The 27857-nt window shown below is 37.8% G+C and overlaps 1 protein-coding gene across 1 annotated transcript; it reads left to right on the top strand.

The window, feature by feature from the left end:
• The first annotated feature begins 7026 nt into the window (after positions 1-7026).
• Positions 7027-26592, top strand: EPDR1 (ependymin related 1). The gene is made up of 3 exons (XM_026087929.1): positions 7027-7064; positions 21902-22110; positions 25119-26592. Exons 1-3 carry the CDS (start codon positions 7027-7029, stop codon positions 25307-25309), a joined length of 438 nt encoding a protein of 145 aa, XP_025943714.1. The 3' UTR covers positions 25310-26592.
• The last annotated feature ends 1265 nt before the right edge of the window (positions 26593-27857 follow it).

Here is a 27857-nt window from a genome sequence, read left to right as displayed (position 1 = left end):
TACTATCAGAAATTACAGTAAATACTTAAAGCAAAACCAAGACTAAACTGAAGGTATAATATGTCTAAATTCTGTAACTAAAACCAGAAGGCTTCACAACATAAGTCGCTGTCATTTTAATTCAGAGATTTGTGTGTGTGTGGTGTGTGTGTGTGTGTAAAGAGTTAGAGTGGAGATGAACAGATAGATAGATTCTAGTTCTTAATTTGTTCTGTGTTTGCAGACAGCCCACAGACAGTTGATGGTGAGTTGACTGCACAGCTAAACAAACATGATGAAAGAAATCTGTATGTTCATGATCTTAATTTGGGCTCCATTCAGCTTGAGGCTTGATGTAATTCAGATGGCACAACTGGCAATATCACACCTATTCTCACAGGACCAAATGCYGTATGTCTGAAAAAGTATCTTCTATGACGGAGAGACCATAATCTTCTAATTTGGGCTGATGTTGTACTGTTGTGAGCTGAGAAAATGCTGGCTGTGTATTGCTTTCAGAGAAATCAGAGGGATAAAAACATCCAAAAGACATTTTACCAGTTCATAGATAGTTCCTCAGATAGTATAATCTGTTTAAACTGAGGATCCAGGTCTCCTTAATTTAAAAGAGCCAGAAATGTATAGCACTGTAGAAATTAGTACATTAAAAGCAATTTCAGGTATTCAAAAGAGAGCATGTACTGCAGTGCCTTCAAAAATGTCAAGTCACATATGTGAGAACTTGTCTGTGTGCAATTAGCGTACACAGTACTACTCTCTATTATCTCTCCTGAATTCGTTCTTGCCTTAGGAAATTTGGATTCTCATTAATGTATCTGGAGGCCCTCCATTTCTTCCCAGGTCAATGTGGTTCATCTCACTTACAGTATGACATGAAAGGGTGGTTTAGGGCATAATCTCTTCCTAATGATGTGTATCCATCAGTTTTCTTTTGTGGCTGTAGCTGTTTCTAAGCTGAGCGATAGGTGTACGCCCCAGCTCCTCTCCTTGTAGGATGAGGGAATATGCTCCAGTATTGTCCAAACAGCTGGGAAACAGCTGTGACATGTTCCCAGGAGTGGGATTTAGGACATACTGCTGCATCCTGGAATTTGGAGAGAGCCAGAAGACCAGAGGACACACCAAATTTTTCAGTCCCATGGTTTATCTTCCATAGGCAGTTGAACCATATTTTCCTTACAATGCCAAAAATAGAAGGGTTTTGAATATGACAGCAGCCTATGTTACAGTTGAAAGCATACTGAAAGGCTGAAGAGTTTCGGTTAACGAGCAGAAGATTTTTTAATTATTTTTTGCTTACTTTTGTATCTCAGGACTGCAAAATTAGTGAAGTCAATTGTCTCTGGCACAAGGATTTCATCCTAGGACTTTATTAGATGCACATTTGTAACATATGTGGGAGGTATATACAAGAAATACATTTTTCCGTTTCCAATTCAAACTCAGCCTCAATTCCTGAGGTTGGTCCATGCTACCAAAAATGAGACCGTTGTTCAGTCTCTAGCCTTATTGATGACAGCACTGGTATAATTGTGTTGTGGACAGCTTTCAATATTGTCTCATTCGAGTGGAGTTGGAAGATGTGGTGATAAAACCTGTGCCTCTCTGCATCTGGTCCGCACCCGGCTTCTACCAACACTTCCAGAGATGCATTTTGGTAGRCGATTGCCAGTTAGAGGAGAGGAAGTGTTCAGAGAAGGAGGCATGATGTTTTAAGTAGAAGAACATAAGAACAGAAGACTCTTTTTTTCCTTCTCTCTGCATTTCACTTTGCAGTCCGTTTATTCACTAATGTAGCTATTTTTGTGCTATTGCTTTTAATTGATTAGTATTGCCATTGATTTATTTATGTGATGAGAGAATTCATATAAAAATTGTTATAAGCTCTTGGGGTGGAAATATGTGCAGTTGGGGAATTATTTCATATTTCAGAGTATGGTCTTGTGTTTTTTTCTATCAGAGGTGATCCTGCTTTGAAAGTTTTCTTCTCCAGCTGGAGATACTTTTTTACAAATCAACAGGTTGAGACAAATCATTTTTTACAAATCAACTATGTGAGACAGACTTTCAACAGGAGGAAATTATCATAGACAACTGAAGTCAGTGAAACAATAGCAATTTATGCCTTTGTCTGTATTCCAGGTCATTAGCTGCTGCAAAATTGCAAAGTATGTTTCAAATATCTTCCCGTCCTGTCCATTTTGCTATGAACTGACAGCTAAACTTTACAGAATTTGACCTTTCAATCCAGAAAAGTACAGTGGCATAGCAAATAATACTGAGTTATCCAAAATAAGCATAAATACACTTATCTTTCACATAATGTGGGGGTAAGAAGACTGTGTACCACAGTCCAAGTATAGGGAAGAGGTAAGAGTAGGGCTAAGAGGTGCGTAAATGAATGTTTTCGATTAGAAAGTGGTGCAGTTTTAGAAACGGACTGTTGATATTTCAGGGAGGACCATAAAAAATAGTCTAGAAGCTTTGGACTTGAACTATAAAGCTCAGGGCCTGATAATGATAATTCTTATTTTTACATTGAGAACTGGAWTTTCTTCTGAAGCCAAGTTTTTAAGCATCAGATCTGTACAAGGACTGGAGGAGCGAATCCTTTCCCAAGCCTGTTGCTCTAGGGCTGCTTTCTGGAGAAATGGACTTGTGGCTATCCAGCCTGTGCAGTTTGAGCTATGGATCTGTGTAGCTGCAGCAGCAGAAGTCCAATTCCTGACCCTCGTGTTGGCTCACTTCATCCCTATCTTCAGATGACCTTCAGGTTGATCTTCCTTGTAGATTTGCAAGGAATTGTGCGCTCTGCAACTTGCTGAGTTACATCACTGAAGATGCTTTTACCAGTTGCTCTTGTTAACTTGAAGGAAAAATTATTTCCTTTTTCAGAGTGTTTTTAAAGCATGGTATAGTGTCTGGCAGGCTGGGGAGGGGGTGATGTCTGAATGGAGCATGGCCACATTGTGCAATGTTTTGGCTCTTTTAGAATAAGGATCATTATGCCTGCATGACACAGCATAACCTGAAAGTAGCGCTGGCCAGCAAAACTCCTCCTCATCTCTGCCAAACAGACCTGTTTATTTCAGCTGTTTTCATTTACCATCTCACTTTTAGGACCAAAAGGAAGATGTGTGGATGTTGAGAACAGATCTTAAATTCCATTGGAAAGCTGCATGCCCTCCCCAGGCTCCAGAAAACTGCTTTTTGCAGTTTGCAGTTTAATAGTCACTCTCTGATACCTGAGAGTGACAGGTCAAGGGCAGAATTTTCTGCCAAGAGTTTATTCCCATGCRTGAAAGTACCGGAAAGCCCAACAAGTGAGACAGTCCTTGTGTTGAGTAGTGTATTATTTCTAAATTTGGTACCTTTTATACTTTTATACCCAGGAGTAAATTAGGGGTTTTCAGCAGCAGCATAATTGTCCTTGTCCRCAAAAACTAATTTATGACAGGTGGTAGTAAGAAAGAAAGAAAGAAAGAAGGAACGAAAGAAAGAAAGAACCACTGTTTCAGATACTTGAACTTGGTTTTGTCTTTTATAAATATAGATCCTTTAGAAGCATTTATTTGAGAATCATTTTAATCAGCTTAGCTATTAAATGTATAGTGTCTCTAATGATATCAAATCATTCTTTTGAAAGGTGTAATACATGTGTATACATTTGGCTTTGTGGCCACCGTGGTCATTCTAAGACATTTCCCCCTGTACCACAATAATTGAATGAGGTAATGGTAATTTTTGAAATTCTTGCTTTCCTTCTGAGAAGAATTTTATTAGCAACATTCTTACAGTCAGCAGGGCTGCTTCGATAACTTAGCAATATCTATATTTTTGCTTTTTTGGTTTTTATTTTCTGATTTTAATGAGATTCAGAATTTCTGTCCTTGCTTAGAATGCATCAGAACATGAAGGCAGAAGATGCATGCTTTTTGTACAGTATTCATACTGTGGTCATTACAATTTTTCAGCCTTTAGCTAGTAAGATTTCACATGTCTCAGGAGCTACTTAGCTGTTCATTCCATGAAAACCTGTTTTATCCCTTACATTCCTTATGAAATAAAATTTACCCCATTCATTCCAGCATGATCTGTACTGTATTTTGTGGGCAAAATCCAGCCCGGAGGGAATTTCCATCCAGGCTTCTGCCTTTTCCAGCTGAGTAGCTCCCTGCTGCTTTGATGTCTGGCACTTAGATCCTGAGCTGCTGCTACTGTGTCCATGTTGGAGGAGCAGAAGGGACTGGACACATAGGTGGGAAATTACCCCAGACAGCACTGTGGATCAGGGTCAGTGCTGTGCACTGCCATATTGGAAGAGTAATGCAAAGGAAAGCACCAGTAAGATGTGCAGCTACCACACTGCATGTGTATAGTTTATTTCTTTTGCATATAAAAATCTCGGAGTTGAATGATCTTGGGACATAATTAATTTAATGTCTGTCAGAAAAAATTGGAAGATTTTTACAGTCAAGAAGATCTGCATTATTAGATAGCATTGGTATAGTCAGATACCAATTATTCTAAATCTGGACCTCTATCTGGATTTTTTTGTAAATAAAAAATAATCTGTTTAAAAACTTGCTACAGATACCTGTGGAACTGCATAACTGTCTGAATTCAACCTGTAAGTCCCCAAAGAGCCACCTAAAAGGTACAAGATACAAAAGAGCAAAAGGTTTCTATAGTTATGGAGGAGTAGTAAAAGTCTTGATTACTGTTGTCTTTTGAATCTTACAAAGCTATAACCCAGTGAAACGGTTCTGCTCTAGCTCCTTCCTACATTATAAATAAAAGCAATCATCTCTTCAGTGCATTTGAAATAGTATTTTAATATGAAATATTCAAGCAGTGGTTTATTCTTAAATTCAGTAGATTTGTTTGTCCTTCTGAAATGGAAGGTAGCATTGCATACTTACTGGATACTTTATTTTCTACATGTGCTATGTGTCCAGAGGACAGTTCATACTGAACTGTGATATTGTGATTGAGAGTGAAACAATGTAGGAGACCAGAATTACCACATGTATTGCAACATCACATATTAAGGCTATTTATCATGAACCTTATTTCTTTACTCCATTTAAGAAATAATATTATAATAAGGCCCTGCATATTTACCTTTTGGAGAGCAAAATGATTTCACAAATGATTTATTCCAACAATGGCTTCATAAATAAYGCATTCCAAAAATGGCTTCACTGACCCTGCTTGATTGGCTTCTTGTACAGTAATGTGCTCTTCAGAATCTGCCCCTTTATAGCTAATGCCTAATATTATTTCATATTTTTGAGTGTATGTTCAAAGCACACTGTCAGCTGCTTTACTGGAGTTAGCACTTAAGCAGTAATGTTCTGTGATGTCTGTAATTAATATCCCAGGTTGTCTATTGGAAGCAAAGTGTTTTCTAATACTTTTTTTTCCCAAAGAACTAAGGGTTTTTTTTAAGGTTTTAATGGGGGAAGAAAAAAGCCTCCAAAACACTACCACAAAGTGGTACTATTTCCCTAGTAGGCTAAAGAGCAAAAGTTTCTGCTTTTGTCCTAATGTGTTCTTATTCTGAGCTTGTGACTAATTACAGAGGAAAACAGTGCAAGATAGCAATTAAAGCCCCAGGTTACAAGACTTTCCACTCAGGTTTCAGTCTTTAATGTTGCCCTTCCATTTCTCTGTCAGTTCTGGTACTTTCATCCTTTAGTAAAACAAAACCTGTTGTCCTCCTGTCCCTTCTTTGTGGAGTTCAGGGAGCGGTTGCTTCTTCATCTGAAAATCAGGTGGCTTAAACAGATAAAAGACTCATAGAGTTAATAAAAATGTGGCACTTCAGCATTTGTCATTTATTTTGAAGAATTTTGGTGAAATCCTGTGCAGGAAGGCTGGTATGAGGCCTGTATAATGCATATAGGCCAATGTGGCCCTCACAGTAGTGCTTAGATAGCAATGGGGTATCCGCCTTGCTCTTAGCTTCTGATTAACTGGGAATTTCTCTTTAAGTAGTCTGTCTGCATGGATACCTGTTGTTTGCATGGATACCTGTTGTTTCAGAAATGGGTGTTTTTGAGGAGGAGTGGCTGGATTTTCACTTAAGTTTTCAGAGAGCAATGCTAGAAATACTCATATAGGGTGCAGAGTTGATCTAATGAATGCAGCAAAGAAACATCCGATTTTTCATTCTTTCAGTATCTCCTAATACCATTTGCAGTTGTGGTTTTTATCATATTCAGATACTTTTCTTGCCAGGAAACTTATGATTCTGCCATATTTTTAGGCAGCCAACACTGGAAAATTTACTCATTCTGTGCCGTTATGATAATTCTCAGAGGATTTTTATTATTTGGAAAACACATTTCCATACAGGATGAGGAATTCTTACTACAATTAGTTCCCAAATTAATRTATCACTATTTAATTAGATCCAGATTTGTTGGCCTACATCTGCTATACAAGAAACATATTTCTGTTTTCTTATCTGTGATGGCCTCTGGGGACTTGGAAACCTCCTGGTATTGCTTAAAATACCTGTGCCCAGAAACTCACTGGGATTTGCAAAGTCAGACTGTTTTGTTATCCTACCTGTCTCAGAAAAGAACAAATAGGACAAATTCGGACAATGTGCTTGATAAAGTATTAAGGTGTGGTGTCTTCTGTACTTTTTATAGAGCAAAAAAGGATTAGGGGAGAGTAAAAGGAGATAAGGTTATGTACCGTGAGTGTGGAGACACCCTTTGCATTTTGTTTATTCACCTTATTATTGAACAGTGAAAATGTAAGGGACTATCTAACTACCTCAGTGTAGCAGAAGATGAAGGACTTGCTATTTTTTTTGCTTAGTTTTTGAGCTGCCTCTCTCCAGAACCAAATGTAACCATGTATATATTGAGTCTCAATACATTTATATGTATTCTTTGTTTATTGACATACTTGTTTTAATTTTTGGTTTGTTGCATTACTATTTTAAGTCTGTAAATCATGAATGTGAAGTAATCTAGTCTTTTGAAGTAGAAAGCAGGTGGCCAATCAGACATGGAGGCAGAACTGGGTACAATTCAGATACATTCAAGGTACCGAATCTGTCACATAGGTCCTGTTAACATAGTTGGGCCAAGTCAAATTGACATAGAGGCACAAGTTGCTGTTTGAGGTGCTGCCAAATGTAGGTGCTACAACTGCTTACTTGGATCCCAGTAAAGGGATTCATAGCAAGCCAAACGAAATCTCTGTTTTGTTGTTTTTTGGAAGGCTAACATGCATCTGAAACACAGTTTGGTTCTCTGAATTTTCTTCCACTGAAAGAATGGAAAAACTCACAAAGCTTGTATTATGTCTCTGCAAGATATGTATTGTAAGTGAAATGCTTATATACTGTAGCAATAGTAACTCTAAACATTGTGCAATGTCCTTTGAATTTTTTTTTGCCATGCAAGTCTTCTTTAAATCTCTAGTATTTTCTTGCATGTAGGCTTAATTCACTATCTGTTGTTTTTAATTGCTACCCCCATTTAGAACTGATCTGGTCTTTGTAATCCCCCAGAAGTATTTGGATGCAGTTTTGGGCTGTAAAAAATCCATACATAATTCTTTATTTTAGGAAATTTCACTCAAAATTTTATAGAAAGGTGGATAACATGTAATCATTACAGCACGTGTAATGTGTACAGCATATCTGCTAACAAATTAGGGTAGTGTATGAAGAAGCACCGAATATTAACAAAAAAATCCTTTTAAACCTCTATTAGCCYGAACTGTTCATGCTAAAGCAGCATATGTAGAAATTTAACTTTGTTACAGCTGATCATAACTGTCTCCCAGAGACTAATGCATACATTCTGCCTGTGTGATATACATGATAGTTTAGAGGGATAGGGGCAGGCAGTAACAACATTGGGCTCAATTTGCATGGAAAAACTTCTCCATATTCTGTTTATCTGGTTAGCTAAATAAAAAGCAGACTGCCTCTGCTGAAGGCTGAGTAGTGCTGTTGAAAGGGGCTTACCCGTTTCTTTGGGAACGCTGTCTGGAGGGAGATCTACGGTGGCCCTGCAATGCATCCATGGTCAGTGAATGTCATACCCAAAATGTGGCAGCGTTAATAAGCAGTTTGCTGGAGCAGATGGGCCGTATTGTCTTAACCAAAATAATATAAAATGGCCTTAGCTTGCCACTCTATAAAGTTTTTAAAATAGGGAGAATCTCCAGGATTAAAAAAGCGATGTATCATGCAGGTCTGTTCCTAGGACTGGCACAAGGACTTGGACATATCTGCACACAGATGCTTTCTGTCCGAAGTGATGAGTAGCAGCCAAATCTCCATCTCACCCACAGTGAGAATTTCCTCTCTGATTTTTGCTCTTTAATTCGTCAAGGCCTTAACAGCTCCCTCCCTGAGAAATCTCTTTCCTGTTCCCTGAATGAGTACAACTGCAGGATTAGCACAATACAGAGAACATGGAAGAACAAGTCCCCTAAGAGATACAGCAGTCCCCTAAGAGATACAGCAGTCCGGAAAACAAATAGATAAATGAAAACGCTACAAGGATTTTCCGTAAGTGAATTCTTTTTTTTGAGTTTCCACGCACTCTGAGTTCTAAGATCTTGTCCAGTTAGCTGTAGCAAGTTACTACATAAAAAAGGCCCCAAAGAGGGGTTTTTTAATGACAAAAAGATGTGTCAAATAATTTAAATGCTTGTAGTTAAGGGTAGAAAGAAATTACTTTGCCTAAAAAACAATCCCAGAACRCTATAAATAAGAGAACAAGAAATATCATGAAACACAGAAAATTCAAAGCCAGCTTGAACTTTGGAAAACACATTTTTGGGAGCTGAGATGCGTAGAATGTGTTATGTTTGCCTTCCAGCATCTCCCAGAATTACCCCTTTGAGATAAATGGACAACTGTGTTAGGTATTTCAGATAGATTTTAAACACTTTTCAGCTTCTCTTTTTCTTCTAAATGTAACAGATAGTAAACACCTGATCTAATGTGTAAAAATCAGTGAAACTGATTTCTGGCTGCTTTCACGGGGCTTTGGCTTAGATTAATGTTTAATTTTGGAGAAGGAGTTATACGGCCAGATTTATCTCTAATTACATAGTTGCTAGATGGAAATAGTAAACAGTGGCAGTTACATGAAGATATGCGTTATGATATGGAAAGATCAATTGTCTCTTGACAGCCAGGGAACACATCAGAGGTTGGAAGGAAAATCTGAGGGACAGAAAAGTGGTTCATGCTGATGCATTTCTCTGGAGAGAGAATTCAGGAGTTTCTTATGTATTTGAATAGAAAACTCCTAAAGAACCGTAACAGATTTTCAAGCATTAGTGTGTGCAAAGAGATGGGATGTATCATAAATGACAAATCTTTAGAAGTCTTGAAGGCATAAGCTGGAAATATGAAGATCCACAAAGCAGAGAGAGTGCTTTTCCAGTTTAACAGTAACTTAAAGAAATCCTAGTTAGAGACAAGACAAACCATTGGCAAAAAATTTAAAAGCATCTGGTGGTTTTGGGCATCTCAATTTTGGGATGGTCACACTTCAACACATTGAATTTTAGAAAATCCTGAATACTGTCCCTGTGAAAATTAGGCCTTTTCGGGTATCTGGATGCTGGACATCCAAAATATGGAGTGTTCAAACTGGTCAGTTTTGAAAATCTTTCCCATTAAATGTGTAAAACAACACCAGTTTGTAATACCAGAAGACATTACATTATGGAGACATTAGACACTGTCTAAATTATAAATAATTCTGAAGTCACTTGTACATCTCAAAATGAGTTATTTTAATGATAGTATTTGTTGTAGTTATAGGAACGGTGAAGAGAAATAATTTTTGCATGCATAAACGTCCTCAGTTCATATTAATTAAGAAAAGCTCAAAGAAAACTGTGGCCCTCTTTGCCAGATTATGCATGACACCAGGCACTGTTGTGTCAGGAAAACACCCCCAAATTAGGTAGCCTTACCTGTTTGCTAAAGACTTCAGTTTGTATTGGTGTCAGATGCTAAATGGTAAACCTATTTCTGTCACATTTTAATCAGCCTGGGTAGTCTAAACATGTTCAATAGGTCTAGTGACCTTTTCCGGAGTAGTGGAAAACTTTCAACAGTGCCAGTGCAGTATATTTATACCAATATTATTTACAGGTCTTGTTCTCTTAGCTACTCTTTCTTAGAACTGTCCTTGAATGATAAATAAATATGTCAGTTAGGTTTTTCAGTCACACCTAGTTTTTAATACAATTAAAATAAATGTAACTTTTCTTAAAAATAGAAAGGTATTTTAGCTGAATTTATGTTTTCGGGAACAGCTGTTTCTGTGGTGGACTGACAGATAATCTATGAAATAATTCTGTATCAAATACACTTATGAGTTACCCTAATGCAAGAACTCAGTATTTTGAAGAGGAAAGTTTTGAAATTCATGTTAATCTATTAAATACTTAGGTATTTGCAGTCCAGTTGATTTTTAACTGTGTCCTGAGGTCTGTCAGTACTAAAGAATATATAGGTAAGTGATCATTTTCAGTGATGATATTAATTAATGGTATTGACATGGTTGAAATTTAAAGTGCTGACCTACAGATAGAAGTAAAATGAAACAGAAAGGCACCTGAAAGAAAAATAATTTTCTCTGATAATGTGAGATATACTCAGCTGTCAGCTCCTCCCATACCAGAATAGGAGCAAAGCTCCCAAACATGGGCCGTTTCAGAGGAAGCTTTGGAGCTGATAGCAGTGTTTAATGCAGGAATCAATAGAAAACACTTTCTAGTTACATGTATGTGCTAGAAAGTGGAGAGGTTTAGAGGCAGCCTTCTCACAGATGTCTATTTTGCCTGACTACTTGGATCATTAAAGGTTATGATGCACACGTTAAACTGACCTCACAGGTGACCAGTGCAACAATTTCATTGCAACACCATTCACAGCATTATTTTTAAAAGCAGTTGGCTCTGTTCTTCCCTTCAGATGTATCCTCTGTGGATCCTCACTTCTGTCATTTCCCTTCCCTTGTTCTTAAACGTCACTTCCTTAAGATGTTACTTTAAGGAGAATGGAATGAGATTGGTGGAACAAAAAAAACCAAGGCCTATTTCATTCTATCTTACCTGTCTGCCTCTTACACTAAAAGACTGTAGTCAGTGGTTCTCTGTTTGTGTCCTGTGCTGCATTGTGGATACTGCTTACAGAGTAGTCCTGCAAGCAAAATGCATGGGTGACTGCTGGAAGACCCCCACCAAAGGGAGAGTGGTTGTGAGTACCTGGACAGTTGTACATAATGAAAAGCTCAATAACTCAAGAGAAGACAAGAAAACATTTTTGCGAAGGGTAGTTACAACGAATAGTTTGGCCTTTTGATCATTCCCTCTGAATGCCTCTCACTGCTGGCATGTGTCACTTGAATCATACCTCCCCGATCTGTATTCAGACTGTATTTTTCCAGGTCTTTTAACCCATTCAGGCACTGAAAATAATGAGGTAGTGTAATTAAGGTTAGTTGTAAAAGAAAACAGAGTTGAGAGAGAATATCCCTCAAATCCCCAGTCTTCCCATGCAAAATAAGAAGATGGTGACAATGTGGCTCAGCCCGCTGGTGAGACTCCTCCTAGAGGGTGCACAGTTCCCAGCATTGCTTTTGGGAGTTCTCAGAAAAGAATTCACCAAGGGTTGTTTGGCAGGTAGCAGCGTTGAGGATCCAACTCAGTCATAGAATTGATAATATCAGGACTAATTCATTAAGCTTGTCTGTTACCAGAAGAGATTAAATACTGTAGAATCACATACGCATAAGGCTGGGAAGGTCTCTGAGTGACCATATAACCCATTCCTTCATCCTGAAGAAGCATAACTTGGGATGTCTCTGACCCATGCTTTTCTAACTTGTTCTTGTAAAAGCTGGAATGAAGACGACTCTGTGGAAACCTGTTCTTGCAACCCTCACACACAGATTTTTTCAGATTATCTCACTTAAACCCTCCTTGCTGAAGATGATGCTGTTTTCTTCCAATCTTGCATTCAGTGAACATGGAGAACAATTGGTGTTCTTTTCTAACTTTTTTATGTACTGGAAAGCTTATCATGTCCTACCTTAGTCTTCTTTCTAGACTAAACATACCCAGTTTCTTCATAGGTCATATTTTTTAAACATCACAGCATTCTTGCTGTTCTTTGGACTCTATCCAGTCTGTTTATCTGTTCCCTGAAGTGGGTATCCAAAACCAGAAACAACATTACCACTGCGACCTCATCAGTGCTAAGCAGAAAGGAATAAATTGCCTTCCATGTTTTGCATCTGATGCTGTTGTTAATACATGTGAGAATGAGCTTGGCTTTTTTGGCAACAGGTTCATACTGTGGATTCCTCTTCAGTCTTTTATCTAAGGGATTCCCAGATGTTTTTGTTCAGAACTGTTGCCCAGGCAGTTATTCCAGTTTTTATATTTGTGTATTTGTACAATACTTTTCCTTCGTATTAATTTGCACTTGTCGAGGCTGAATATACACTTTTTGATTTGGGGGTGTACTTTGCAGTTGATCAAGATCATCTGGATAAATCTGATCTTTTTTTCTGAAGTGCTTGTGACCCTTTCAAGTTGAGTTTCATTAGTGAGGTACAGTCTTTATCAAAAAAGTAGTAAAGACTAAAACCAGGCCCAGGATAGACCTCTCTTTTTGGAGTCTCCATTTTTAATGGCTTAACAGAATGACAGTGAAAGTTTTTGCTTCCCACACCAAAGCTTTTGGGGGATTTGAACTTGCTTTCTAATAGTATGGGAAGGAACAGTCAAAATCTGGTACCACCTATTTCTGTCTAAAGTGTACTACAGTCACCTAATAGCCTTTCCTAAACTGGAACTAGTGACTTACCCAAGGTCAGTGAGCTGGTTGATGGTGAGCCAGAAAAACAGCCCAGTATTTCTGAGGCAAAGGAAACTTTCTTCAGGAGTGCTATCATCTACTTATAAGTACTTTATGTGGACTTGCTTATTGAGATGGAGGAAGAAGAATGGCTCAAGGCAAGGCACTGGTCAGCAAACACAGGAGGGCTAAGCAACAGTATCATCCTGGGGACAAGACCTGTGCACACTAGAAGGCACTGGACGTGCACTTTTTGGGGAGAGGTAGTTGTTTGAAGGAATCTAAAAGGCAAGCATCTGCTAGACCTTGTTGAAGTTAGTCCTGTCTGTTGTACTCCCAGAGAAAGACAAATTGTACTTCAGGCTAGATGTATGTAAACTGTCAGTTGCTTTAAAAACTCTATTAAAACTTAGTTTCTTCCTATGCACTTAGCTATATTTTGTTTTTTAAAAGCCTCCACAGTCATCACCTTTTCCACCACTTCCCAAAGAGAAGAGCAAGGGTCCAAAATTCAGTTTTTTTTAATGCAGGGTAAATAAGCATGACCAATAGAATGGGCACTGTATCTCACATCCTAACGTAGAAATGGGAAGAAGTCAAAGAGTTTCCCTGCAAGAGGAATTTAGGCTGGGATGTGACCCCCCCAGCTGGGACAGCACTGAGTGCTGTGAAAAGGGACAAGGAATAGGGTAGGCTAGGGTGGACATCTCCAAAGCTGTCATTTCATAACATTTTATTTGGTTTGTTGTGTATAGTAGAGCAAATGAAATGCTTGATTTCATATACATGTTTCACTGAGAACTGTAATTCTGTGCTTTTAACTTCCTAATCATGAGGTGAGCCCTGAAATGGATCATACTGTGATACCCTCCTGCACGCAGAGAGCAGAGTGTCACTCCATGGCTGTAAATCTGTTCCTGTTTAAGGCACATGGTCCTACTCTGTCTGACGTAAAGATAGAATTGTACAATACAGAATTGTAGCCTTACCTTTCTAAATTCTTGTTCTTTACTTTACCACATCTCAATGGATATGTGTTCAAAGAACAATGGAACAATTAACATTTGTCCCTAATGATGTTTTCTCTCACACAGACATTCCCTTCATTCCCATAATTCTTTTATTTTGCACACTTTCAATCAATTCCACCTGGGCATTTAATATATGAATTTTTTGTATTTGATTTTAGTCACTAATTTATGCACTGAGCAAGCAACATTTTTGATTTATAGCTGCTGAAGGAAAAAGAGAAAGACCTGCACAAAGAATTCTGGATGAAATGAAAAAGTTATTTTTACTTTGGAGGTGAGGAGGGAGAGTGAAGTGCAGTGCCAGAATTTCAGATTGCATTTATTTCCAGTGAAGTGAATCTCCATCTTACACAAAGTTTATTTAAAAATAAGCTATACTCCGATCTTTGGATAAAGATGTTAGGAAGTTAAAGTGTACTTAACTTTCAAACTGTGTTGTCTGATTATCCTAAATGGCCTGTCTTCCAATCTTCCTTGAAAATAGACCTAGTGTTTTTTATTTTTATTTTTTATATTGGACAGATATCTGAAAGACCTGAATCATCCTTTTAAAGGAAATAATTGCAAATGGAAGGTGTAAATCATTACATCTTGAGAAGTAAACTGGTACAGGTGAATGTCCTCCCAGTTTTTTCCAGGGAATGTTCCACCATGGAAGCAAAATTTATTCTATCAGAATGAGCACCTATTCCCTATCTATTTTAGAGGGCAATCTGTTCCTCAGACTTCTTTATTACTACTTTTTATAAAGGAGTTTATACTGAAGATTTACTAACTGTCGAAATATATGGGTAATGGGATTTACAGTCTGAGTGAAGAGCAACATAGGTCTATTGCATTTGATATAATGTTTATGGTATGTTTATGGTATCTAAAGATCCTTCTCTGTTTACATACTGAAATTAAGATACATAGGAAGCTGCAGTGCACAGTACTAGCTTAAAAATTGGTGTTTATTGTTTTTTATTTTGTTATTCCAAACTAAACTTACTGGAAAAGGGAGATTGTTTTAGCTTAGTTATTTGTGAATATGGACCTCATTCTGTTATGCCTTTCTTGTGTGTAAAATAGGTATTATCATACTGGGGCAGAGCTAAGATGCAATCGAATATCCTGTCTCTGAGCCTGATTCAGAGAGAGGTGTGAAAACTGCTGATAAATCTGACAAATAGTGGTAAAACTAAAAATAGGAAAACAGGTATGACTTCTAATTTTTTTTTCTTTTTTGGAATTACACTAATTATTGTAACTATGATTTTTCTGGCTATATCTATATGTTAAATGTATCTATCTGTCCGTATCTTCCATTCCCTTTCTTTTGAGCTATGCCATTGTCTACTTAGGGCTCCAAGTCAAGAATATTCCCTATTATTTAAGGAAACACAGAAATGCTCTCTTTTAAGCACAGTGCATCTTTTAGTCCCTTGCAAACACAACTCCCTTAAACACAATGCCTTATTGTTTTCCTGAATTTCAACTTAAATTACAGTGCATTGTACTCACGGGTAAAACTTGATGGATCAGGCTGTTTATTATGGAATCTCAAATAGCCAAAAAGGGACAGCAAGGGAAACAACATTGTTGCTGGAGAACTTAATTTCCCATAGTATTTTCCAAAGTAGCTAATCTGATTTATGGAAAAAAATTAAAAGAATAAGATGTTGCATAATTTTTARTGAGTTTTGTAATTAAAGTCACAGAAATATGTAATCCTCTAATTATTGTAGCTTTGACTTTTCAGCTTTTAATTCCTTTCCTATACTTAAGATTTTCCTTCTACAAGAATGTCATAATTGACAGAATTTAAACTGCCTAATTCTCTCTACTTCAGAAACTGATAGTATTCTCAAAGTTCCTTCTATACCTTGCTAATTAGATATCTGATACAGAGGGCTTAGTCTCTTGGAAATAAAAAARGTCTTTACAATCTGTGAATGACTTAAGTCAGTCTAAAAAATACTGCTTTTACACAATATCAGATTACATGTGCTGTCACATGTATTTGCACAATACTATATTTGTACAATATACCATAGTCTAGCATCACTGCCAAACATGTGAGATCAAATATGGTAAATTACTGTTGTTGTTGAGGTCTGATACGCCAGAAGAAAAACACAAGTCTGAAATTACCGAAACTTCATGGGAAAGAGGAAAGGAGTTCCCAGAAATATATCGACAAGCAAATGCTTCTCAGTTATGAAATGAACTAGCCAGAGCTTTCCAAAAGCAGATGAATGTTCTTGACCTGAATAGTGTTTATCAACTGTCTGAATGTCTGCTCAGCAGCTTTTGTCTCTTGAAATTTTTCTTACTCCGAAGAGTTGAGAAGATGAGATTTTGTAGTCATCCTTCTAATAAGGGTTCCAGTTGCCCCAGTGCATCTTATTTGAATAACAAATCTGTAAAAGGTAGTGATATTATTATGAAAGTTTTGTGGCATATGTTATCAAAAGGCTRTAACTCAAGAATTACAGATTTGGATGTAGCTGTCAATGCACATCAGAACAGAGGATTTGTTTGGGATATTTTTAGTGGAATTTCTTCTAGTTAGAAGAGTCTCTTTCATGGTGTCTAAAAATGCCTTTTTGCAAGTAGAACCAGGAAAGAATTAAATAATACCACAAAGACAGACATAGATGCTTCAAGCTTTCAGTTGATCTCAAAAGGGAAAGCAACGTTAACTTTGGAATAATTTCAGCAATCTCTACTTAATGTCTTAAATATCAAATGCTGTTCCCAGCTGAGCAATACAATAGCTCTAATACAAATAATGCGTAAAATTTTGCTTTCATCTTTCAGTTACTTTATAATAATTATTAGGTAATGTAAGTCCTGACTAATGCAAGTGGGAGTTTTAGGGATACAATAGCTGCAGCTGGGAAAAGTGAGTCAACAGGTTAAAGTCCTGGACACGTAAAACCCCATATGCCTTTGCAAGAAAGGAAAGTCTGTTTTACAAGAACCTGTTGTTCCATTGCTTTTTGGGGCAGCAGTTGTGTTTTTGTTCTTTGTTAATACAATGCTTAGCACAACTGGTTCTTGATCCCAGATTAGGGGCTCTTTAGTATTATAGCAATCAAAAAAATAAATAACCAGAATGGAATTTTAAGGCTTCAGTACTGTAAGTTACTGGTCCAGAGCCACCGAGTGAAATGATGTAGAGCAGACTTAGAACACAAGGAATTTCTTTTACCTATTCTTAGCCTCAGACCATTATTTTGTGTTTCTCTAGCAAATGACCTTGGCTGGTATGCTTCGATACATCATGCAAGTTTTGGCATGGTACCGCCAGCACCTCTGCTCCTCTGAGTCACTACAAAGGCAATTAGACAAGCAACTCCTTCTTTTAAGTCTGACAATGCAAGGAAGCCGACAGAAGTGCAGAAGTAAATCCTGAGACAGTGATGCTGATGTTTTAGGTGACATGCTGGCTAGCACGCTTCAGAACTGACAATTAGGAAGTGCCTCAGCTTGGGGTACTTTTCAGCAGGACTCAGTGCAGAGGTATCTTAAACAGAGCTGGTAGCATGGGCTGGAGTCTAATGACTTATGTACTGACAAATATTAAAAATTAAAAATTGCACTCATAACATGTGGAACAATAATCCATTAAAAAGACAAGTCCTTAGATCAGTTTATCATCAGCTTCATTCATTTTGGGGAGTCCAGTAGTGTGCTTCTATATTATCTAGGCTGTCTTCTGGAAGGCACCTCTGTCTAACAATCTCCCTGAATTTCAGGAGGAATCTCAGTGGTAGGATGGTATTTGGATGCACACCTACTCCTCGCAGCATTTCCACATTGTAAATGCTTCAACTTGTGAGTGTGTGGGCATGGTATTCTGTCCCAGCATTGAATTCCTTAGGTCAGGAGTACAGCAGAGAGAGCGCAGCATGTATCCCACCCGTCTGACATGATTACTTCCAGTAAAGTCAAATGGAATTATTTGCGCAGGATAAGATCCAGTGTCAAGAAATTCTTTAACATATAGAAGCAAAAAATGTGTGTGTCTTTATGTGTTGGAATTTATCCATTTTCAGACACAGACAAAAGGAGTATTAAGGAACCATGAGAGAGTCCCTCTAAGGGTGTAGTGATAAGCATTTGTGGGGTAGCATAGGAGAGGATGGGACAGGGTAGGGAAGGAAGGGAGATAATCTCAGTCAGGCAAATAGTGTAAGTCATCCAAGTAACTTCTCCAAATCTGTTTGAAGTTGCCCTGGGAAGGGCTTGGGGCTTTCTCAAAGTTACAGTTTAAGGAATGAAATTATTAAAAAAATAATATTAGGGGTGGGCAAAGTCTACAACTATGCTGCTTTTGAAAAAACAAACTAATTAAAAATCATTTCCTTTTCTGTTTCTTTGCCAAGACCTATTTTCAGGACTCTGTGCTTCCCCTCAAGCAGCCAATGAAATCGCAGGCACCTAAAGCAAATAGAGGCAGTATACTTAGGACTTGGCCAGTAAAAAAAAGAGRAAATGATTTTTAAATATTTTGTTTTATAATATACTAAATTGTCATTTTTATATCCATGCACATTCTGTTATTAATTTTGGCTGGTAAGTAGTTCTCCTTGTAAAATGGCAACTTAACCATTCACCTTTCATATTCAATGAAACTCAGGTCCTGTGTAATCTTCTGTCAGTGTGCTTACTATTTCCAAAACACACACAGGAGCAATTCTGTTTAAAATTTAGATATGAGGTACATCTGAACTGAGTAATGACAGTATAAATCATGTTCCCTTTCTAACCCAGTACTGTCATGCATAGTGAATAGAGCCACACTTTGCAAGTATCCCTGTTGGTACAACTGCGTGTATTCTGTTCTCTGTAGCTTTCGTCTTGTGTGGTGTCGCCATAGATGCTAAGTTTGTTCCAGTAGTGCATCACATTGTATGATTGGTATATGTTTAACATCTGTTCTTTCTACCTCTCTCCTGTGGGGAAAGTGTAGGTGGTGGAACATTTTGTTTTGTAGAATATTTGCTAGTGAGATGTTTGGTAACGGCTTTCATTTGTTTGGATCCTTCTAATTCTTGTTTTCATTGTTATTGTTTTATAATGCAAGCATTACTATCTGCATTGAAGAAGGCAAAGTCAAGAAAGTAGGCTTATCTGGATTCTGGCCCTACTTCTGCAAGTATACACGTCAACTCTTGATGCCACAGTGCCTGATTATGTGCTGCAAGTTAAATATATGCATTTGTCTGATTGAAGTCTGAACTACTGTTTCACTTTACTAAAGGTGGCACACATTCCTCATGCAGTGATGCCAATACATGGGTTAGAAAACTTAGAACAAAAGATATTTATTCCATGAAATAATTTATAAAAGAAAGGATAAGGAAAAAGAAAAAATGAAAAAGTGATTGCTAGAAATACAGTTTCTCTAGGAAATGAGTTTTAAGTAAGGATTTAAAGTGAAAAAGAGAAATTAAATTATTCAAATTTATTTCCAGTAATTTTTAATGTTTAATTAATATGTTGCTGTTTTGTTCTTTCACAAAATGACCGGATTATCATCAAAATATCTCAAACACATTGTTAAACTCATCTGTAAGGCATTCCCCACCCCACTTTTATGGGAGCTGCTGGGCAGCCAGCTGAACAGTAGTTGAGTCCTTAGAGCCTGGTTGGAAACATGTAAATAAGTGTATGTTAGCATTCTTGTGAATATCTTCTCTGGACTCAGTGTGAAGTAAAAGATACATCTGTGCTTATTTGATCACAGGCTTGGGTTTTTACAAGGAGCCAGGTAGTTTTTCGGTAGCTTATCACAACTGTGGGGACATTGCCTTTGACTAAGAAAATGGCAGGTGAGCTTAGGTCCGTAACAGTTTCCTCCCGCACCTATCGCAGAAGTAGGAATCTTTTTAGGATATGGGCAGGGGAACGATTTACCACAGGGAAGCTAATACATAAACTTGCCGCTTGTCCGCCTCTGTCTGTGTAAGTTTTGTTAACGTGTGAGAAGGGTCCGGTGGTTTCCATCCTCATTGAAAGTGAGGTAAGCTACTTCACATGTTGTGCAAGGTGGTATGTGAGAGGTATGCCCAAGCTTATCTCATGTCAGCTTCCTTGTCTGCCTATGTTCTTAGTCACCTTTCAGTTTGGCTAATGCTATTTAACCTGCCTACATTTCCACACACAGCTGGATAAATGATCCTTCATTTCCTCTCAGGAAATGATGGAAATGTTGCCCGGTTGCTTTTAACCATGGTTATATACTTCTTTATTGGGACCTTTAAATGGCTTTGTGTCAGGGGTGGGTGAAGTGATTCCTATCTAACATGGTTGCATAGCGCAACAGTTAAATTTGTAAATTGTTTTGATGTCAACCCTATGTTATGTAAACTTTACATCCCCCCAGAAAGATGTCAAAAGAATGTGAAGACTGCAAAGAGAAACATTCAGGAGTTGGGAAATACCAGAATGAAGGTGTCTGTTGCTTTTGTGCATAATCTCTTTAATTACGTGAATTGCACCCAGTTTTCCACCAGATTCCTGTCTTGATCAAGGCACAGGATAAATACTGCTTTGGGCTAGCAGCAGGGCTGTGAAGTGAAAGAAGCTGTTGTCTGAAGGACACCCAAGCCCTTTTTTGCAGGAAATGGAGGCAGCATCATGAATGAGGCAGGGAATTACAAACAGAAAGAGATGCTGGTTTAGGTGAGGAAGTTGAATGCTGCTCCAGGGCAGCATTAAATCCATCCTTTCTTTTCTCTAGAGTCACTACATGATAGTCAACTGTAGCCAAATACTTGAGCTGAGATATTGTTAGGAAGCCTCTGAGTGCACAGTTTTGAGGGGTTTACAGTGTGGCTTCTGGCTGCCCTTCATAAAAGGTGCAGAGCACTCATGAGGATGCTTTGAATTGTGCTTTGAACAACTCATCATGTGATAAGTAATGCTACATATCCTGGAAAGTCAGGTTTCAGGTGTTTCTGGGTGCATATTCAAAATCAGGTGACACTTCTGATAATTTTTATTGAAGTTTCTGTGTGTTTCTGTTCCCCAGTTTTAAAGTGAGGATCATATGGCCTCCTTTTTATAGGTGTGGAGGCAAGGTCACAGTGTTTGTGATATACCCAACTACTGTAACTAACAGATGAAAATGCCCATGAAGAGATTTATCATTTCTCCTCAAAGTAGGGTTTGATTACATGATGATAAGTGAATCCTACACTACATACAGAAGATCATTTTAAAATCTTTATTAGCTAACCATTCTGTTGCTCTCACTTTGTGGCCCCTCGGACTCGCCAATCCTCACACCTTCCCTTATCTCTTCCTTATTTTTTTGCTCCTCTGCTTTCTCCTTTCACTACTCCCATGGGCATGGTGGCTTCCAGAGGGAAGACTTGCCTGTACTGAGCCTCTCAGTTCTGCATTTGGGATCCCATATTGCCCCCTTCGCCTGGCATGTCCCACTGAGCTACTTGGGTTTCTGAAGAGGAGCATCTGGGAGGGTGGCAGATACTACATCTAACTGGCACAGAGAAAGGCTCTACCACATTCATGGAGAACAGACTGTATTCAGCCTATGCAAACAGATTTTTAAAAAGGCTTATAACTTAGTCAAATTTGGGCAACTTTTAATAAAAACTTCTCCCATGCCAAATTTCAAGGCCTTTCTCCAAAACATGGAGGCACTAGAACTTTTTAATGAAACAGTTATTAAAAAACAAAACAAAACTGGGAAAAATAACACGTTTTCCTCTCAGTTGTTCTCAGAAAAGTTGTCCTGTTGTTCTCAGAAATGGCTGAACCAGTTCAGCCTGATCTATTTATTTTGGAAAGTGTCAGCTGAGACAAACTTTCAGCATGGGAAATTTCAGCCCAACTGGTTAGCCTTTCTCAAAGTTTGGCAAAGTTATAAGCAAGCGAAAACAGTCTTATATTGAGGAGGCAATGGCAAGCTTACCTATCAGCAGTGCTTTTTTTTTTTTTTTTGTAGAAAAAGACTATGAATATTAACTGCCTGTTCTTAATGTTTCAGATTCTTTGAGTATATATTGCTCTATAAAGATGCAGTGATGTTTCAGATTGAACAAATTACAAAGCTTTGCTCAAAGATTCCTCTGACCGAGCCATGGGATCCATATGATATCCCTGCCAATTCAACTTATGAAGATCAGTACTACATCGGGGGACCTGGAGATGAAATTATGGTACAGGAATGGTCTGACAGAAAACCAGCCAGGAAATGTATGTGCATACTTTTATTTCATCTTAGTAAGAGTAATCATTGTCTCTGCTACCCAGGGACAAATAAAATTGTTCATGTTTCACCCCAGACTTCCATATTTCCATAAAGTTTGCTGGAAGACATAATAAATATCCCCCATACACAGCATATAATTTTGTTATCAATGCATTTTATTAAGAAGATATATCCAAGGGACTTATCTGTATTCTACTCTGTATCATACAGATTTTGGCATAGAACTCCATCATTTTACATCTGAATTCAGCAGCCTGAATCCAAAATTTATCTAGAGAAAAATCAGTAATATAAATAGGGACACACTCAACACAGGGACACAACTAGCATGTATCATATTTCTGTTAAAGGCATTATAGAAACAAARCAGGCATCAGTGTTTATCTACACACTGTTATCAAATGTTATCACAAAATACATTCAATATGCAGCAGTTCTGCAGCAGGGGCATCTTCAATATGCACCTAAGTTTTGTTATCCACAATGCTATTAAGAAACATCTGTTCTCAAAGCTTAGTTCTGCACTTGGCAGCTGAACACCTGCATCATAAAAGAAAGTAGGCTGAATTTTCCAAGGTGCAGTATGTTAAGTTTTGGATGCATAGCAGTTTATTAGCACGTTGACTTCTATTTTGTCTATGGTTTAGTGATGACCAAGACAACTATAAAAATAATTCTTAAAATCCCATGAAATTTATGGCATTATGCAGCTAATGCAATACTTACGGTTATACCCACCTAATATATAGGCTGGTTATGAACCTGAGCATTTAGTCAGGGGAAAAAATAATTCTTTCTTGAACAAAAAGAAAGAAAATGAAGGATAAGATCATTAGAGCTCTGTAACTAGGTCGATGTATCCTCTGGTATTCTACAAGAGGCAAATTATCCCTCACTCCAAGAATCTTGTTTTTCAGATCCAATATTTTTGGAACTTTTATGGAACTTAATATCCAGATACCTTCAGTTAATGATGTGTGATTTTTATTCTATAGTATTTTGTATTTCCAGTACTTTTTTTGTATGATCATTCTGCAAAATAATATCTGAAACTTGCCTACCCATTCACTTTTCAGCTAGTATTGATTTGGATTCCAGAAATTATAATTCTGTTAATATTATGAAGGTTTCAGTGGAGATACAGAATACCTTGGTATCATTATATTTTGCCTATAGGGTGTACTGGAGAGGTACGTTTAAATATTGCTCAGCTTGCAAGAACTTTTATAAATACTGTATGTGCATTTCATATTACAGCTTACCTACTTCCGATAATGTGATTATGGCACAGCATATGACACAGTACTGAAATGACAGAAAATAAGTATGTTTGATTGCTGTTTGGGTGACAGAAAATAAGCCTCATAGGAACTGGGAAAATTTCAAACAGGAGTCACTGGAAAGATCTGATCTGTGATGACAGCAGGTAGTTTTGTATTCTAACCTAATGAAAGTTTCTTCTATCAGGAGATCTGAAATACATGAAAAAATTAGGTGAAGAGATGTATAATGAAAGGGATAAAGAAAGATCACTGAAGAGGTGCAGGGGAGAAATAAAAGAGATTAAAAGTGAGGTTTTAAAAGTGAAGGGTGGACAAGGGCAACCACCTCAATGGTATTGACTGCAGAAATAGAACAGTGGTGAAAGTAGGGGTGATGGCAGAGGACAAGAGGGAAGAGAGTGAGAGAGAAAACCTTGAGTTAAATATGTTGCAGAGTTAAACTGGAGTTAAAGAAAAGGGGCAGAACTTCTGTATCACATACATGGAGGAGTTGAGCATTGAGTGGAGTCCTGAAATAATTAATGGACCAGAAGAAATATTTGAGAGGAAGTAGAATTTCAAAAATGAACATTATAGTGATAATATGTATAGATGGCAGCAAACAGGAGGAATGAGTTAAGAAAAGAGATAGAGGCACTGGAGTTGTATTTGGGAATGTTTCTTCTTTTCCAAGAAAAACAGTTTGAAACAGTAAGCTGGAAAAATTATGAAAAAAATTCATGTTTATTTGAATTAAGAATTTGGTAAGTATCATCAGTGTAAGAGTGGTATTTAAGGTCTCAGATGACTGAAAGCTGTGAGGGTAAAATGTGATGGATGTCTACAGTGGAGAGTTCTGGTGCAGAAGGAGCCCCCACCACAGCAGAGGACAAGCGATTTATCCAGTAGGTGAGTGCAGAACTGTGCACAGGAAGGAATCAGATGTCCTACATTAGTTGTGGAGACTGAGCGTTTTAGAGTGTCAAAGACCGTTGAGGCCCAACAATGTCAAATGGACCAAAAGTTTTCAGCAACCACACCTTTCAGCTTGTCAAGAACAGAGAGTAAGGTGAAATGTCCACATGCTACCTAAGCTGAAGGCACAAAAATTTGCTTTCTGTGAAAACAGCTCCCTGAGCATTACCTTGGTTTACTGCTGAAGTGAATGAATGCTGACATGAAAGGTGAGAGAAATCAGACTTGTGTGGAACAACTAAATTTGGGACCAAGCATAAGTGATGTTCCTTCAAAACAGGTACATTTGAAAGGTGACATACTGATGCCATGGTGGTACCATGATTCTAAACATGCATGACACCAAGATGCTCAGGTTTAAGATCATCATGGTGTCCATGATACTACTTTTGTGGCCTTTCTTGGTGTTGCCATGCATCCTCTAATAGGGAATGCTGTCCTGGTAAGCAGACGACATAGGAACATGAAGCTAATTAACTACTACTGGCCCTTAAGATAGCAAAAATCAGCCTATTTTATTGTGAGTGCCATAGGATTTTCCAAAATTTCTCCAGGATCTTCTATTAAATTGCTTTTGTTTTCAATTCTCCATGAAGACTTTCAGAAAGATAGGCCTCTGTTTAGAAATATGGGAAGTCGCAACTTATAGGCTTTGCCTGAGGATGGGGGAATTGGAAGGCCATTGTCTTGTCACAACTCTGTTGTGACACAGTCATCCTTTCATCTAAAATAGTCAAACTTCTGCTTTATTACAGTGGAATCTTGGGTTGGTGTTTACACAGTCAAAGACTGTTACCCAGTACAGGAGACCTACATGAAGAACTACAGCGTGACAACCTCCACTCGCTTTTTTGATCTACAGCTGGGTATTGCTGACCCCTCGGTGTTTACCCCACCCAGCACCTGCCAGACAGCCCAGCTGAGAAAGATGAAAGATGAATGCTGAATATGGACACTGGCTGCCCCAGGCTAATAAATAATAGCTAGGAGGATGATTATTAATAGTCAACTGCTGACATCTAACCTGATTTTTCAAGCTGATTGTTGCGCTTTTGGGAATTGTAAGTTTTCCCTTGAAGGAGAACATAAACATTTAACTGAGTAAGATATGTAACAGAAAAGATCTTTCTCATCACATTAGTTTGTTCAGTGATGCACTTGCAGTATTATATTGTAACTGTGAAGATAATATTTATAGATACTATTTATATTAGCTATGGGTGATTTCCTTTTTGTAAAGATTCCATTATTTATTTTTCCAAGAATACAAAACATAAGCAGCCTGTTATGGTGGTAATATGATGAAGAAAAAGCTAGATTTTGTTGTTATCATTATTTTTGGAGAGATGAGGGGAAGGGAAATATGTCCTCGGTAAGACCTAATCCCCAACCAGAAAATAGCCTGTTTTAAAAAAGTACATCAATCGTATGGAAATTCCTTCTCTTGTTTTTTTTTTTTGTTTTGTTTGTTTGTTTGTTTGTTTTGCTTACTGCTCTTCAGAAAGCCGATAGTACAGTGCTTTGGTTGATTTGTTCATTTCTGCTAGGAAACGGGAGTAGCTCTTCATATAACACTAGCTGACATGCAAAAATACATTTTTTTTTTCCTGATGGAGAATGGTGTGAAAGGAAGGGAAGGAGGGAGAAAGACACCCCAAAAAAACTAAGCCTAAGTTTTCTTGCATTTATTACACCTTTGGTGAAGTATTCCAGCGGGGTTGATGAGACATTTTTTTGATTTTATTTTACTTTAGCACTCACTTTTCAAGGCAATACTAGGTTTAACCTATGCAAAGAGATTATGAGGTACTGCACTCTAAGTTGCTTTAATATATTGCACCTGTTTTCAGAAGTCTTTCCTTTTTCAAACACCTTTATAATTCCAGGTAGAAGTAAAAATCACCTGTTCTTAGTACCTCATTAATAAAGGCTGTATCAGCATTCAGACAGTGCCTTGCAATGCAGGTGGAGTGAAAGACAACTGTGTGAGGGGCAGGGGCAAGGTGGGAGGAAAAAACAGTGGGAAAAAGAGGTGTTTTGGAGTGGGAAAAAGAGGTGTTTTAGATGCCTTCTGTATGACTGCAAGGCACTGCAATCTAAGCAGAAAGGATGATCTTGCTTTCTTTTGCACCCACTCCATTGATGCCTGCTATGTTTGCTGTTCAGTCAGTGTTTCAAACCTTATTTTCTCCACCTCCTTTTTTCGTGGGCAGAATGAATGTTTCCTTAAAGGAACTAAACAACCCCCCCCCCCCCAAAAAAAAAAAAGTGCAGGAAGCACACATCTTTGCTTTAGAAATTTCAAACCAAATCTGCACGTACCTTCAGGCCCTTGAGAGTGTAGAATGGTGACGGGTTTTGCACTTTCACCAAATCAAATTAATTGGCTTATTCTGTAAGTCTACACATGCATTTAATTAATTATTTGCAAATATGTTTAGAGACTGATTCTTATCCTTTTACATGTTTTGGTAGTAGTTTTCTCCAGAAGTTGTCTGGCTGAGAACAGTGCAACATGGGGGAGTTCGGTGTGGTTTTGGGCACAGCTGTCAAGTTCTGTTGCTTTTCCARTGACTGTTGGGCTCTTCCCCACAGATAGATTTATTTTTTAGTACAACTTCTAGTGAGGAGAATTGATCCAATTTTACAATGATAGGAAGTCTTACATAAATAGGATACATAACTTACTGGCCAATAGTACCATATCTAACAAAAACCAAAGGCTTGCACCATCTGTGGAAGACAGTGGAGCTGGGCAGGCTTTTCATGGTCTGTATCGTCTTAGCTTTTTGTACTTAAGCAAGTGATACAGTGGGTATTTTCCTTTCATGGTTGTAGTCAGAATGGCATTTTAGTTAGCCTCATGCTTAATGAAAGCATGTGCACATACCTGCTGAAATTTAAGTAATTCATTAAAAATATTCCATCAGACATGACCATTTCACTGAAACGTGCTAGCGGAAAAATAGAGGGGGTTTCCTCAAATTTAGAATGCATTTAGTCTGTACTCGCCTTCTGTATTTTTGTGACAACCTAAAAGCTAACTGCATATTGTTCTCATTAGGGCAATGATTAACATGCATTTCTTAATATCTGTTTCTTGTTGGAATCTGGAAAATATAATAAATCTGGCTAGCAAACATGGAGCTATGGTACCATATTGTTTGGGATGACTTTGTTGTGGTAGAGCAGATAGCTGTATAATCAGAGTGCATGTATTAAGTTTTGCTGACAATGATATCATTTCTAGCAATAAAATTAAATGTTCCTTTTAATATGAACTTGCAAGAGTCTGTAACACAGAAGTGCTTTAAAAATGTTGCAGTGACATCCAGGGCAATTTTATATGGCTAAATATGTACCTTTAAAACAATGCTGTTGTCTTTGTATTTACGTTCTGCAAATTCAATAAAGAGAGTTGTCAAAGAAAGGGCAGACAACAAACTTTTTGGTATTTTGTCCATTGCTTAAATTAGCCATGAGCCAAACATGAA

Source organism: Apteryx rowi, unplaced genomic scaffold (assembly GCF_003343035.1).
Source record: "Apteryx rowi isolate R43461 unplaced genomic scaffold, aptRow1 scaffold_741, whole genome shotgun sequence".
Classification (NCBI taxonomy): domain Eukaryota; kingdom Metazoa; phylum Chordata; class Aves; order Apterygiformes; family Apterygidae; genus Apteryx; species Apteryx rowi.
This window is presented reverse-complemented; position numbering and strand designations above follow the sequence as displayed.

Coding starts and splice junctions, on each gene's coding strand:
- EPDR1 (XM_026087929.1), top strand. CDS start 7,027: ATGGAGGCAGAACTGGGTACAATTCAGATACATTCAAG. Junction 7,065..21,901: donor ACAATTCAGATACATTCAAG/GTACCGAATCTG, acceptor TTAATGTTTCAG/ATTCTTTGAGTATATATTGC. Junction 22,111..25,118: donor CAGAAAACCAGCCAGGAAAT/GTATGTGCATAC, acceptor GCTTTATTACAG/TGGAATCTTGGGTTGGTGTT.